Genomic DNA, 13,886 nt, shown 5'->3' on the forward strand with positions numbered 1-13,886 from the left:
CCTAAACTACTTTTCTGATAGCGATTCGTTTTCTGTTGGGGTCACAGTTCTAACCTAACCTAACCTACTTTTCTGGTAGCGATTCGCTTTCTGGTGGGGTCACAGTTCTAACCTAACCTACTTTTCTGGTAGCGATTCGCTTTCCGGTGGGGTCACAGTTCTAACCTAACCTAACCTACTATTCTGGTAGCGATTCGCTTTCTGGTGGGGTCACAGTTCTAACCTAACCTAAGCTACTTTTCTGGTAGCGATTCGCTTTCTGGTGGGGTCACAGTTCTAACCTAACCTACTTTTCTGGTAGCGATTCGCTTTCCGGTGGGGTCACAGTTCTAACCTAACCTAACCTACTATTCTGGTAGCGATTCGCTTTCTGGTGGGGTCACAGCTCTAATATAACCAAATCTAACCTACATAAAATTACTATGTTAAAATGTGGTATTTTTATTAAATTATGGACAACATAACGTCTATTTTTATATTTTCGTTGAAACAAAATATAGTGAATAAATAAACCGAAAAAAAAATATTCTTTAAAAAATAATTCTATGGTTTGACACAATTCTTAAATAAAATAATTTCATTATAAAACTCATTGAAACATTTTTCTATTAAATATGTTTCATCCAAGTAAATAGTAATTGAAACAATAATATTTAAAGTAAAAATACAAGGACTAAATATTATATGAAATATTTTCTTCGAAACGAAATTCTGTGAAATTTCTGTCTGTGAAAGAAGGGAACACCGGTGGCAGTAATCAAATCGACAACAGAAATTGTTCTAAAAGTTACGAATTTTTCGTGCAATGACTTATTCGCAGCTCATTCGTTTGCAGTGCGACAAAGATGAAGCTGCGGCTATCTTGCAAAACTTTACTTTTTACAGTTTGCCGTGAATGTTTCTGTTTGTATCTTTTATCCGTGGTTTTTACTTTATATTTTCGAGACTTAAACACTAATAACATAAAATTAATTATAATCATTTTTGATTCAATAAAATGCCCTCCTGCATACGACACCCACATTCATTAAGATCTTTGTCGCATTGCAATATACTATTTTACGACAACGTTTAACTGACGTACCGTCGGATGCGACCATGACATAGTCCTCCAGATCTGGAAGCTTCTTCAACATTGCATGGACCTGCTTTAAATCTTCGTCGGATGTGATTTTTACAAGTTCAGCGCCCTCTGCTTCGCATTTATCGGATGCATCATATTTGAAAACGCCCTCTGTGTGCAGCTTATAGAAAGCATCAGTATTCTTGTTATACTCATAGTCTGGTCGGTACTGTTTTAATGAAATCGGCTCGGCAGACACTAGAATAAAAACAGGAATTTAAAAATTATTTTTGTTTACTTTTTCTTCAAATCAGTCAATAGAAATTGAGAAAGCATGAACATGCTTTATAGTGTATTTACTTATATTCAGACGTGCACGAAAGATAGGTCATTTTGAGTACAATTAATACTTACACCCGACAGTATACCTTACCTAAGTAATCCAATAATTGTGAACTTGTACCTAATTATTGTGAACATAAAAACATTAGATCGTATTCGTTATACGAGAGTAGGTATATTTTTTAGAAAGCTAATGAAAAATTTTGCTATCGAAATTGTTTTTTATTTTCTAAGAATAGTAGACAAGGAAAAAAAATACAATTGACAGCTCAATTTCAGCGTATCATCATACGAAATTCATTAAAATAAAATGCGAAGGGAATATATTTATATTACTGCTGTTTGATTTGCTGGGAGTTGCACTGATTTCTAGTGGGGCCCCGGAGCTCTCACAGACGTACGGCATTCTGACGTGGCACCACACGTCGTTGTATTTGCCGTGACGGCGCGTATCCAGAGCTACGCAGTTCTCACCACCTTCATAGTCGTTTGGTTCCTCTTTTTCCCACGGCCCATAGCCGACTTCTTCTAGTGTTTGGTCTAAAAAATTTTATTATCTATTTTAAAAATAGGATGATACTTAATAAGAAACCTATGAGGTAAAATAAAACAGAAAAAGTATTTTTTTATCTTGTCTAAACTAATAGTATGGATAAGTATTGTTAGATATTTCAAAAACAATAAAATCTTATTACAATAGTTTTTCGATTTAGGGATCCGTTTGCAAAATAAAAGACTTTAAAGTGCTAAACAACACTAACAATATGTTTACCATTAACTTGAAAAAACTAAAAAAAACATGATGGTAGAATATAAAACAATTTAAAAGGAATACTATCACAGCCTTGTAGATTTTACAAGTTAATTTAACTATTAGTCAAACGAAAGTTAATATTTAATTTTGTTTCCGATTAGCACGAAACCCTACACGGCGCGTGGCCCGATACTTAGTCAGTTTTTTATTTCCTATATTTAACAAATCAAAATGGCATCCACAAGCTCCATTCGCAGTACCTTATCCTCGCCACCAAACTATGTTTAACCTCTGTGAACTTTGATTTTTGAAATATTTATGTTTAAAGCTATTTAATTTCACGTTTAAAATCTACCTCAATAGTTTTCATCGATCTCTAGGTGTATTATTTATATATAAGCTCCAATTTCATTTATAAATTAATTATTATATTGTTTTTTTTTTATAAAATGTGACTCACTTAATATAGTCTTAAACACTCGCGGCTCAGTAGTCGTATCCGCCCTCACCCCTGCAAAGTATTGCGTTTCGGAATTGTGAGGCTTCTCTTTCAACATGTTGTATAGAACTTCGAGCTCTTCATCACTGCTCAGGATCACCAGATGAGCCCCCTCGGCCTGGCAGTGCGCGTGCGCCTCATTCCAAGTGGCTTCAACTGAAACTACTCTATAGCAACTGCCTGTGGTTGAAATTCTTGATTCGTAATCTGAAAGAAATATTGAATAAACACACACTTGCCTTATAGGTTCTTGTTCTGTACATTATCTCAGAAAAATACCCAAGTGATTTATTCAACAGTAAATAATAAATAGATACCAACATAACTTTTTTTTATTAATTATGTTTTTAGTAAATTGATAAATCAATGTAGGGTTAATTTTGGTCCCTTGTTTTATTAAAATTGTAAATATAACACTATTAAATAAATAAATAAATATCATGGGACAATTGACACCAATTGACCTAGTCCCAAATTAAGCAAAGATTGTGTTATGGATACTAACCAACGGGTAAACATACTTATAAAGATAAATACATACTTAAATACATATTAAACATCCAAGACCCGAGAACAGACATTCTTATTATTCACACAAATATCTGCTCCGGCCGGGGTCGAACCCGGAACCTCAAGCTTCTTAGTCAGGTTCTCTAACCACTTCCGGTCGTCAAAACTAACCTTTTAGCTTTTTAACAAGGTATTTAAATAACAAAAAGCAATGACACGCCTACGTGCAAGTACACTCCGCTCCGAGTCAAGCGAGTTGACCGGGTCCGAAACGTTACTCTGCGCTCCAAAACACGCATTAAAAATGTGAGTGCCAAGACTGACAAGCTCAAGTAGGACTGGGCAGGCCACGTCAGCCGAATGGATCCAATGGGCTAAAATAGCGATGGACTGGATGCCAAAAAATGTATGATGGCCCAGTAGGCGCTGGCGGGATGACCTAGACGGGATCCTTAACTGCTGGTTGAACACCACTCAAAATAATGACGAATGGAGAAAATACAAAGACAGGAAAAAGGCCTTCTTTTATCTCTTGTGGTTATTTCTGTGTCTCCTGTGTGTTTTGTTTATTTGTGTGTTGTTTCACTGCTAATGAAATCATCAGATATGAAAGTGTTTCTAGGCTAATTAATAATTATTATAAAAGTTACCATTTGAATAAACGCCGCATTCTTTATTATACGGCGCGTCTTTGGCTGTCACTTTACACACGAACGGCAGCTCCTGGCGAGAGGTCGTTATTTCAGCTTTACCCCTGCGGTTCACCACGTTGCATTTAGGACTCCATCCGTATCGACCTGGGGCCACTGCAAGGTACAAATATTTTAGTTACAAAAAAGGTAAAAGTATAAATAACCTCTACTAGAATCCATCATATGCGCGCACTAAGGCAAACCGAATGAAGATAGCGGAACATGCCTCGTGAGAAATCGGTAACAGCTTAGGCATTTTAATTTTTTTGTTACGAATTTTAACCATTTAATTACATACCCACCTACATACTATTTTTCTACAATATTCAACAAACGTACCGTCAGACGCGACCAAAACATAGTCCTCGAGATCTGAAAGCTTCTTCATCATGTTACGAATTTGCTTTAAATCTTCGGCGGACGTGATCTTAACAAGTTCGGCACCCTCTGTTTTGCATTTTTTGGCGGCATAATATTCTGAAGAGCCCTTTGCGTGTAGCTTGTAGAAAGCATCGGTATTTTTGTTATACTCGTAGTCTGGTCGGTACTGTTTCAATAAAACCGGCAAGGTGGACACTGCAATAAAATCAGCATTTAAAAAAAATCTTTTTTACTTTATTTATTTTGGTCATTGGTACTTGAATAATACAGTAAACGTATTATATTTGATTGTATTATAAAAGCAAAATTGTATCATAAAAGCAAAAGTTTCGATTAGTCTAAAACCACAATATAAGCAATAGTTAAGAAGGCGTTCTTTGTTAAAACGAATAAAAAAAGGAGAAAAATATTTTTCTGTTTGATTTCCGCGTAGCTACTTATTATGCACAGTTAACAAAAATAAAATACAACGATAGCTTGTACAATACCGCTGTTTGTAGTGCTGGGGGTTGTGTTATTTTCCAGTGGGGCCCCGGAGCTCTCACAGACGTACGGCATTCTGACGTGGCACCAGACGTCGTTGTATTTGCCGTTGCGGCGCGTATCTAGAGCCACGCAGTTCTCGCCACCCTCATAATCGTTTGGTTCCTCTTGTTCCCACGGCCCGTATCCCACATCTTCTAGTGTTTGGTCTAAAAACATACATTTAATAAATAAATTTCCAACATATTCTCCTCTAAAATTGTGAACTTGAATTAAGCGAAGCTGGATGACCGAGTACTCTGATTGAACGTTGACGCAGTCCATCTCCACATTAAATATTAACATCGCTTTTTTTGTTGATTATCTTTTATGTAAGTAAGATAAATACATTCATGTCCATTTTGATTTGATTAGCAATATTTTGTTTTTGACACATTTAAAATATAACTATTTTTAATAAAAAAATGTGACTCACTCAAAACAGTCTTAAACACTCGAGGCACACTAGTTGTATCCGCCCTCACCCCCGCAAAGTATTGCGTTTCGGAATTGTGTGGCTTCTCTTGTAACATATTGTACAGAACTTTCAGTTCTTCATCGTTGCTCAAGATCACCAGATGAGCGCCCTCAGCCTGGCAGTTCGCGTAAGCCTCGCTCCAGGTGGCTTCAACTGTGGATACTTTGTAGCAACTGCCTGTGGTTGAGATTCTTGATTCGTAATCTGAAATTTTAATGTTATATTATTATTTTTTTACTATTTTTTCTGTTATTGTAAATGTATACATTTGTACAATGAAATAAATAGTTAAATTCTGCATTTTTGACCACATTTTAATTTACCATTTGAATAAACGCCACATTCCTTGTTATACGGTGCGTTTTTGGCTGCCACCTTGCAAACAAATGGTAGCTCCTGGCGGGAAGTTGTCTTTTCAATTTTACCTTTGCGATTCACCACCTTACATTCATAACTCGGGCTGTATCCGGCAGAGTTCACTGTAAGATAAAAATATTTTAGTTATAAAAACGACTGAGGAAAGAAAAGGAAAGTGTATTATTGGCTACTTCTGCTATTACTAGCATCAGAAGAACGAACTCTAGTGATTGCAGGCATTAAATTAAGTGTTGTGATTACTTTGCGAAGTAATATTTTTATTTAATTATGTACCTACTAATGTTGAAATTTAATTGACCTACATAAAACCGACATACCATCAGACGCAACCATCACGTAATCCTCCAGATCCGAAAGCTTCTTCATCATGGAGTGTACTTGCTTGACATCTTCGTCTGTTGTAATCTTTACAAGTTCTGCTCCCTCTTCCTTGCATTTGTTAGAGGCATAGTGTTTGGACACGCCCTTTGTGTGCAACTTGTAGAAAGCGTCAGTATCCTTGTTATACTCGTAGTCTGGCCGGTACTGTTTTGATGGAACTGGCACGACAGACGCTGTTATGGATCAGAAAATAGGCATTTTAAAAGTGATTTCTTCTTCATTTGTTTGCGAAAGCTACTTTTTTGGCAGACAATTCAATAGAAAAAGAGAAAGCATGAACCTGCTCCTTAAGAAATCTAGTTAGTTAAAATGACGGGACACCTTCTGTACAAATTTGCTATAAAAATCTCACCCGTTATTCCTGTCCCTATACTCCATTTATTTGAACATTTGAAACTTAACGGTAAAATTTGCACACGTTTTTAAATAAAACAACGTAACTATTTAAAATTGTATTAACTTCTGTAATAAAAGCAATAAATACCGCCAATAAATGTATATGTAGGTATTTTTAGTCCATTTGTGTTCGAAATACCGAGAAACGTGTACAATTTGACCGTTTATTCAAACCTTAAATTAAAGGCGTATGATAATGGTAATTATTACGTTCTTAACGTAATATTAGGAGAAAAGGGGTATTTATTAATAAAACATAACATAGGTAGTACAAATCAAGAAGAAAATGGTTCGATAAACTTTTTGAATTTGATAACTACAAAAGTTAATAAAGTTAACTCCAATTCAAAATTTACCCTTCTCACAGACGTACGGCATTTTGACGTGGCACCAGACGTCGTTGTATTTGCCGTGACGGCGCGTATCCAGAGCCACGCAGTTCTCGCCACCTTCATAGTCGTTTGGTTCATCTTCATCCCACGGCCCGTATCCCACCTCTTCTAGTGTTTGATCTGAAACATAGCAGGTAATATTTAGTTTTGAATAAAAAAAAAACAATTAAGTTTACTTTTAATCGTGAGTTTAAAATGAACTAACACATAACAAATTTAAACCGATCTTTTAATAATTTAACCAAAACGAAAGCAGCACGAAAGCATTTGTCGATTTTTTTTTAATGTACACCTAATATGGACTGAATTCAAGATAAAAAAATTGTAGGTGTGATATCATGCTATACTGGGCTGCATATTCTGCTTTCTTAATTGCCATCAAACTAAGTTGGAGGATCTTCACATCGTTACTTTTTGGAAGATATCAATCCATTCATACTATATACTATAATATTATAAATGCGAAAGTGGGTTTGTAATGTTTGTGTGTTTGTATGTTTGTCCGTCTTTCACGCCGTAACGGAGCGACGGATCGATATGATTTTTGTCATAGAGGCAGTTTATGGGCCCGACATAGGCTACGTTTTATCCCGGAAAAATGCACAGTTCCCGAGGGAACAGCGCGCGATAACCGAATACCACGCGGGTGGAGCCGCGGGCAATAGATAGTACTTTATAAAGCAGCGTTTTCACCAAAGATGTGCGATGGAATATGTTTTTCATTAATCAATAGAAACGCTTCATTTACCTCGCCTCGCTCCGCTCACCTGTTTCCACCAGAGATGTGCTGTGCGAGGATGTGTAAATGAAGCTTTTCTATTGGGTAATGAAAACACATTACTCGTAACACATCCTCGGACTAGGAAACGCTGCTTTAACTAGAAAAATCTAATCTGAACGACGTTTTTAAAAACATAACCCTCCTTCGGGCAGTCGGGTGAAAAAATAAAACATGACTTACTCAATACAGTCTTAAACACTCGCGGCTCAGTATTCAACTCTGTCCTCACCCCAGCAAAGTACTGTGTTTCAGAATTATGTGGCTTCTCTTTCAACATGTTAAATAAAATGTTGAGTTCCTCATCATTGCTCAGAATCACCAGATGAGCCCCCTCGGCTTGGCAGTTTGCGTGTGCCTCATCCCAGGTGGCTTCAACTGTGGATACTCGGTAACAACTACCTGTGGTCGAGATTCTTGATTCATAACCTGGAATTTTCAATATGCCCTTGTTTACTGGAATACGATTACCGTTAATATTGATTAGCATTCGACTAAGATAGCATACATAAAACCAATAACTCCTATTGATGAATTATTGGGTTTATGCTATAGATAACCGGGTAGATATGATACGTATATATTTGATCCCCATGGATCGAGCTCAGATTCTCATCATTCCGTGATGGGTGCTTACCGAATACACCAACTATAACAACAAACATGCATACGACAATCAGAAAACAAATCGGAGATTAATAATTATCAGTGATTGGCACCGACGCTGCAACACTTCAACCCTTAGGTATCCTTAAAATAGGAACTAATGGCATTAACGCATTGTACTTATCTATTCGCAGTCTCTTTTTTGCTAAATTATACTATGCTCTTGATCATACACGCAAGCAGTATAAAAGTGAACTTCGACAAACCATGTAGTTGGGTAAAGGCCAAAGGGTTTAGTAGTACTTTTAAATGATTACATTTTTAAGTGCCAAATAGTAAGAGATACAACTTAAAATTTTATGCTGAAATAAAAGTAATTTACTCGTTAAAGTAAATCAATATTTCTTTAATGAATGATAATTGAGGTTACCATTTGAATAAACACCGCATTTCTCGTTGTACGGCACATCCCTGGCTGCCACCTTGCAGACAAACGGCAGCATATGGAAGATATTTGCTGTTTCAATATTTCCGTTGCTATCCACCACATTGTCTTCATTATAATCTGATTTTGTCTGATAGCCTGAGCTCCCTGGAAAGTTCATGTAAGTAATCTTTATAAAGGAATTCACATAAAATATATTATGTACTTTGCTTTGATGGCATCAGAAGTAAGAGCTGCGTTTATTGTAAAAAGAATTTGTAAGAATTTACATAGCTAACTTAACCTAAAGGCAAGAACGAGCTTAACAGCGAGAGCGAGAGCGTTCAGAGTTTAAAGAAGAGGACGGAATAATTTAAATACAAAAGGCAGCGATACAAGGGGCGAGTTGCGTATGAGCAGATGAGACACACAATATTATAGCAAAAGGGAAACATTGCATACATTCCACCGAGACCCACACAACATGGTCCTTCAAATCTGGAAACTTGTTCATCATGGCTTGGATTTGCTTTAAATCTTCTTGTGATGAGATCTTTGCAAGTTCCGCTCCCTCCTCAATACATTTCACGGAAGCAGAATTTTTGCTAGCGCGCTCTGTGTGCACCTTGTAGAAGGCATCGGTATGCTTGTTATATTCATAGTCTGATCGATACTGCTTTGAAGGGAGTGGTTCAGTGGGCACTGTAAAGACCATTTTTTTTTCATTAATTAAAGCAAACAATCGATCATCTATACTTATATAGATAAATACATAATTAAATACATATTAAACATCCAAGACCCGAGAACAAACATTCGTATTATTCATACAAATATCTGCCCCGGCCGGGAATCAAACCCGGGACCTTAAGCTTCCTATTCAGGTTCTCTAACCACTTGGCCATCCGGTCGTCTTCAAATTCTGTTAAATTGATTGGGTGGATAACAACATACACTTTAATGGCGAACGTAATACTTAATCTCATTCACATCGTTCGTAAGAGTTAACACGTATGCATAATACTTTTTTTGTTTAATAAGACAATACGCGAGGCACGCAGTAGTCCTTAATAGTAAAATAGGGAAGGAGAGGAAAAGTACTGATTTATATTTGTATAATACCGCTCTTGGGCGTGCTAGGAGTTGTGCTGATTTCCAGTGGGGCCCCGGAACTCTCACAGACGTACGGCATTCTGACGTGGCACCAGACGTCGTTGTATTTGCCGTGACGGCGCGTATCCAGAGCTACGCAGTTCTCACCACCTTCGTAGTCGTTTGGTTCCTCTTTTTCCCATGGCCCATATTCCACCTCATCTAGTGTTTGATCTAAACACATAAAACATAACGCTCATTTTTATTATGACACTTAACACTGTCTCCATTCCGTGTTTCCATGGATTCATTTTAAGTACGTTGATATATATTTTTATTTTACGTAGAAATATCATTAGGTGGGTCGGATTTGGTTTAGTTTGCGATTTTCTCTAAGAAACAAATAACTTATATTTTATTTAAAAAAATGCAACTTACTCAAAACAGTCTTGAAAAATCGCGACTCAGTAGTCGTGACCGCCCTCACCCCCGCAAAGTACTGCGTTTCTGAATCATGCGGCTTCTCTTTCAACATGTTGAATAGAACTTCGAGCTCTTTTTCATTACTTAGGATCACCAGATGAGCCCCCTCGGCCTGGCAATTCGCGTTTGCCTCATTCCAGGTGGCTTCAGTTGTGGATACTCTGTAGCAACTGCCCGTGGTTGACATTTTTGATTCGTAATCTGAAATTCACATATTCATAATCGTTGAATATATCTAATAAACTTTTGCACCTATATTAATAAAAATGACTGGAAATAGCCGATAACTAGTTAAGCTTCTCTTCATTTAAGACAATTGAAGTTACCATTAGAATAAACGCCGCATTCCTCGTTATACGGTGCGTCTTTGGCTGCCACCTTGCACACAAACGGCAGCTGCTGGCGCCCGGTTGTTTTTTCAATTTTACCCCGGCGGTTTACCACGTTGCATTCATAATTCAGACGGGGTTCATCAGAGTCCACTGAAAGGTATAATTAATCAAATGAACTAAGGCAGAACGAAAATGAGATGTCGGGGTGCACTGAACATTTTACACCAGTTAGCAGGAACAGCACTTATTAAGAGTGACGACTTTCCTAAGGAGGAGGACATCGCTACTTTGTAGAGGAAACCTGCATCATCATATCTCCGGAAAGTCAGCCTCTGTAGTACGTACAAAGGCCTCCCTTAAAGGGTTCCAAAACTATCGGTCCCACGTTTCCAACTCATTCCTGCGACTTTTATCAGATATCATCGGCCCATTTTTTTGGAGGTCTTTCCGTACTACGTTTTCCGGTTTGCAGTCGCCACTCTAGAACCCGACTGCCCCATTGGCTGTCGGTTCTACTTCCAATGTGCTGCCTACTGCCACTTAAGCTCTCTCTCCTAGCTATGTTCGTGACTTAGATTTCTCTGTGGATCTCCTCATTTCTGATTTGATCACGCAAGAAAACACCGAGCATAGCTCGCACCAATGGTCTTTGAGTGACTTAGAGCTTATTTAAATGTAGTGTAAAAGTTTAAATGTAGATGGCGATAGTGTTAAAATTGATGAAAGAGTTATGCCCGGTTTATTATTCCAGTAAAATCGTGCCAGTAGTGTCACAATAAATAAATAAATATCACGGGACAATTCACACCAATTGACCTAGTCCCAAAGTAAGCTTAGCAAAGCTTGTGTTATGGGTACTAAGCAACGGATACATATAATTATATAGATAGATACATACTTAAATACATATTAAACACCCAAGACCCGAGAACAAACATTCGTATTTTTCATACAAATATCTGCCCCGACACGGGAATCGAACCCGGGACCTCGAGCTTCATAGTCTGGTTCTCTAACCACTAGGCCATCTGGTCGTCACGATCCAAACGAGTTACACAAGATCGATCGAGCACCGCAGTGTCATGTTACTGGAACAATTTTACTGGAATAGTGAGAAACGGGCATTAAGCTTTTAACATGACAGTTATTACTGTACTTGACAGCATTTAGTAGTTTATCTACCGTGATTTCATAATTTGTAATAAGTTTATCTACAAAACTGACATACCGTCAGATACGACCATAATATAATCATCTAAATCCGAAAGCTTCTTCATCATTCCATGGACTTGCTTTAGATCTTCGTCTGATGTGATCTTTACAAGTTCAGCACCCTCTGCTTTGCATTTTTTTGAAGCATAATATTTGGTAGTGCCCTCTGTGTGCAGCTTGTAGAAGGCATCGGTATTTTTGTTATACTCGTAGCCTGCTCGGTAATGCTTGGGTAAATCTGGCAAGTCAGGCACTGCAACAAAGAAATAAATTTTGTCAATAACTTATATATTTATAATATTATTATAATTTATAATTTTGTTCTCAAAAGTTGCAATAATGTAAACAGACATTAATAAGAAGTGAAGGTAAAGATTAATTAATCGAACAGTGATCTGCATTAATATCTGCCACAGCGGAGCGTGATAAAAATCTGACACGTCCTAGAAATAGCCGTATTGGATATTTATGCACGCTTTGTCGAGTCCGATATTGGTGCTGGCGACTGAACTTACCATTCTTTCAAAGTAATTTATTGAAAATAGTAGATTGTATAACGAGGACATAAAACGAGCCATTTTACCCTAGACGTTCATATAGCCATCCGAGCCGGTACGGCGAGGGTGGATAGACACGTCGAGGGGGATATGGATTTAATGCTCGAGTTTTGCACTCTGCTTTTCATTTCAATGGCGAAGAAATGAAATGGCAACGTTGGAAACTATTTTTCACTTAGTATTGTTCACGCATTACTATAATAATTAGAAGATTTTAGTTTTATTGATCTATTTTGATTGATTTGATTGATTTGATTGATTTGATTGATTTTTAGTTTTATATAAATCATACATTATTTAAAAAATATGTAGAAACTTCTTTGTTTGTGGCTGTTTTCACCTGATTGCCTTGGTCTTAGACGAAGATTTTACTTTATGCACTAGAGCATAAAAAGTCATTTTATGTCGCATAGATCCAGCATAAACACGAACTTTACGAGCATGAGAAGTGAAAAAAAATATATATACCTCAACTACGTCGAACTAGTCAAAAATAACAAATAATTCTAAACAGAAAATTTCAATCAGAATGATGTCACGTCACGTAGGCTCATAAAACCATTTACCCAAATTGTGCACCGATATACCCAACAAGTGCATTTCTGAAAATGTATACGTTTATGACACACGGCCGTTTAATGAAATGTGTACTTTAAGATTGGTTTTTTGAATCTTTTTGTATTTTTTATTTCAACTCCAAATTTTTGTTACTTTTACGGTCATCCCGTAAAATCCATATCGAAAATACAAACTGAAATATAGATGCACATGCCTATTTCAGTTTGTATTTTCGATATGGGTTTTACGGGATGACCGTAAAAGTAACAAAAATTTGGAGTTGAAATAAAAAATACAAAAAGATTCCAAAAAGCAATGTTAATTTGATTGCTTAATAACGATATCTCTTGTCCGGGTGAGCGATTAGTTCCATTCCAATGGAGTTCTGAGTTTCTCGATGAGGGCTACAGCATAGATGTCGTTAGTGTCGCTGCTTAAGTGACTTAATAAGAAACAATCAGACTGAGATTTGTGGTGCATAGGAAAAATTCGTGTCTGTACCGTTGTCCAGCGGTGGTGTAGCGGTATAGCACGCGGCACGGAATGCCGAGGACCTGGGTTCGATTCCCAGCGCTAGTTTTATTTATCTGGTTTTTTGTGTGTGGTATTTCAGTTTGTATTTTCAAAATGTGTATTTTTCTAAATACCTAAAAATCTGATAATTTTTTTATTGTGCCAAAAGGAAACTCACATTTTGTGTCACTTTTGGGCGTGCTGGTAGCCGGGGGGGCCTTGGAGACCTCACAGACGTACGGCATTCTGACGTGGCACGCGACATCGTTGTATTTGCCATGGCGGCGGGTATCCAGGACAACGCAGTTCTCGCCATCACCATGATAGTCGTTCGGTTCACCTTCTTCCCACGGTCCATATCCCATCTCTTCAAGTGTTTGATCTGTAAAATTTTGAGTCATAACCTAAGCAACAAAAAGTTGGAAACTCGCTACTTTGTTACTTCAAAGTTCAATATCTCAAAAGCGGCTGGACTGATTTTGATAAAACATTTTTTATTTTATTTGACTGGATGGCAAACGAGCAAGTGGGTCTCCTGGTGGT

General features: G+C 37.3%; 1 protein-coding gene across 3 annotated transcripts in view; it reads right to left on the reverse strand.

Annotated features, from left to right (window-relative positions):
- LOC141427954 (uncharacterized) overlaps positions 1-13,886 on the reverse strand; it is a 39,242-nt gene that overhangs the window by 16,554 nt on the left and 8,802 nt on the right. Inside the window, exons 5-22 of one of the 3 annotated variants that reach the window (XM_074087567.1) lie at positions 13,522-13,725; positions 11,732-11,968; positions 10,498-10,653; positions 10,127-10,372; positions 9,719-9,922; positions 9,059-9,298; positions 8,603-8,764; positions 7,750-7,995; positions 6,753-6,908; positions 5,937-6,173; positions 5,565-5,720; positions 5,200-5,445; positions 4,730-4,933; positions 4,200-4,436; positions 3,819-3,974; positions 2,620-2,865; positions 1,742-1,945; positions 1,085-1,321 (exon numbers count right to left, since the gene is read on the reverse strand). In XM_074087567.1, coding sequence (XP_073943668.1) covers positions 1,085-1,321; positions 1,742-1,945; positions 2,620-2,865; positions 3,819-3,974; positions 4,200-4,436; positions 4,730-4,933; positions 5,200-5,445; positions 5,565-5,720; positions 5,937-6,173; positions 6,753-6,908; positions 7,750-7,995; positions 8,603-8,764; positions 9,059-9,298; positions 9,719-9,922; positions 10,127-10,372; positions 10,498-10,653; positions 11,732-11,968; positions 13,522-13,725 — 3,774 coding nt within the window. Of the gene's footprint in view, positions 1-1,084; positions 1,322-1,741; positions 1,946-2,619; positions 2,866-3,818; positions 3,975-4,199; positions 4,437-4,729; positions 4,934-5,199; positions 5,446-5,564; positions 5,721-5,921; positions 6,174-6,752; positions 6,909-7,749; positions 7,996-8,602; positions 8,765-9,058; positions 9,299-9,718; positions 9,923-10,126; positions 10,373-10,497; positions 10,654-11,731; positions 11,969-13,521; positions 13,726-13,886 lie in introns of all 3 variants that reach the window. The other 2 variants (XM_074087565.1, XM_074087568.1) reach the window with 2 other exon arrangements.

The sequence above is a fragment of the Choristoneura fumiferana genome, chromosome 5 (assembly GCF_025370935.1).
Source record: "Choristoneura fumiferana chromosome 5, NRCan_CFum_1, whole genome shotgun sequence".
In the NCBI taxonomy this organism is placed as follows: Eukaryota; Metazoa; Arthropoda; class Insecta; order Lepidoptera; family Tortricidae; genus Choristoneura; species Choristoneura fumiferana.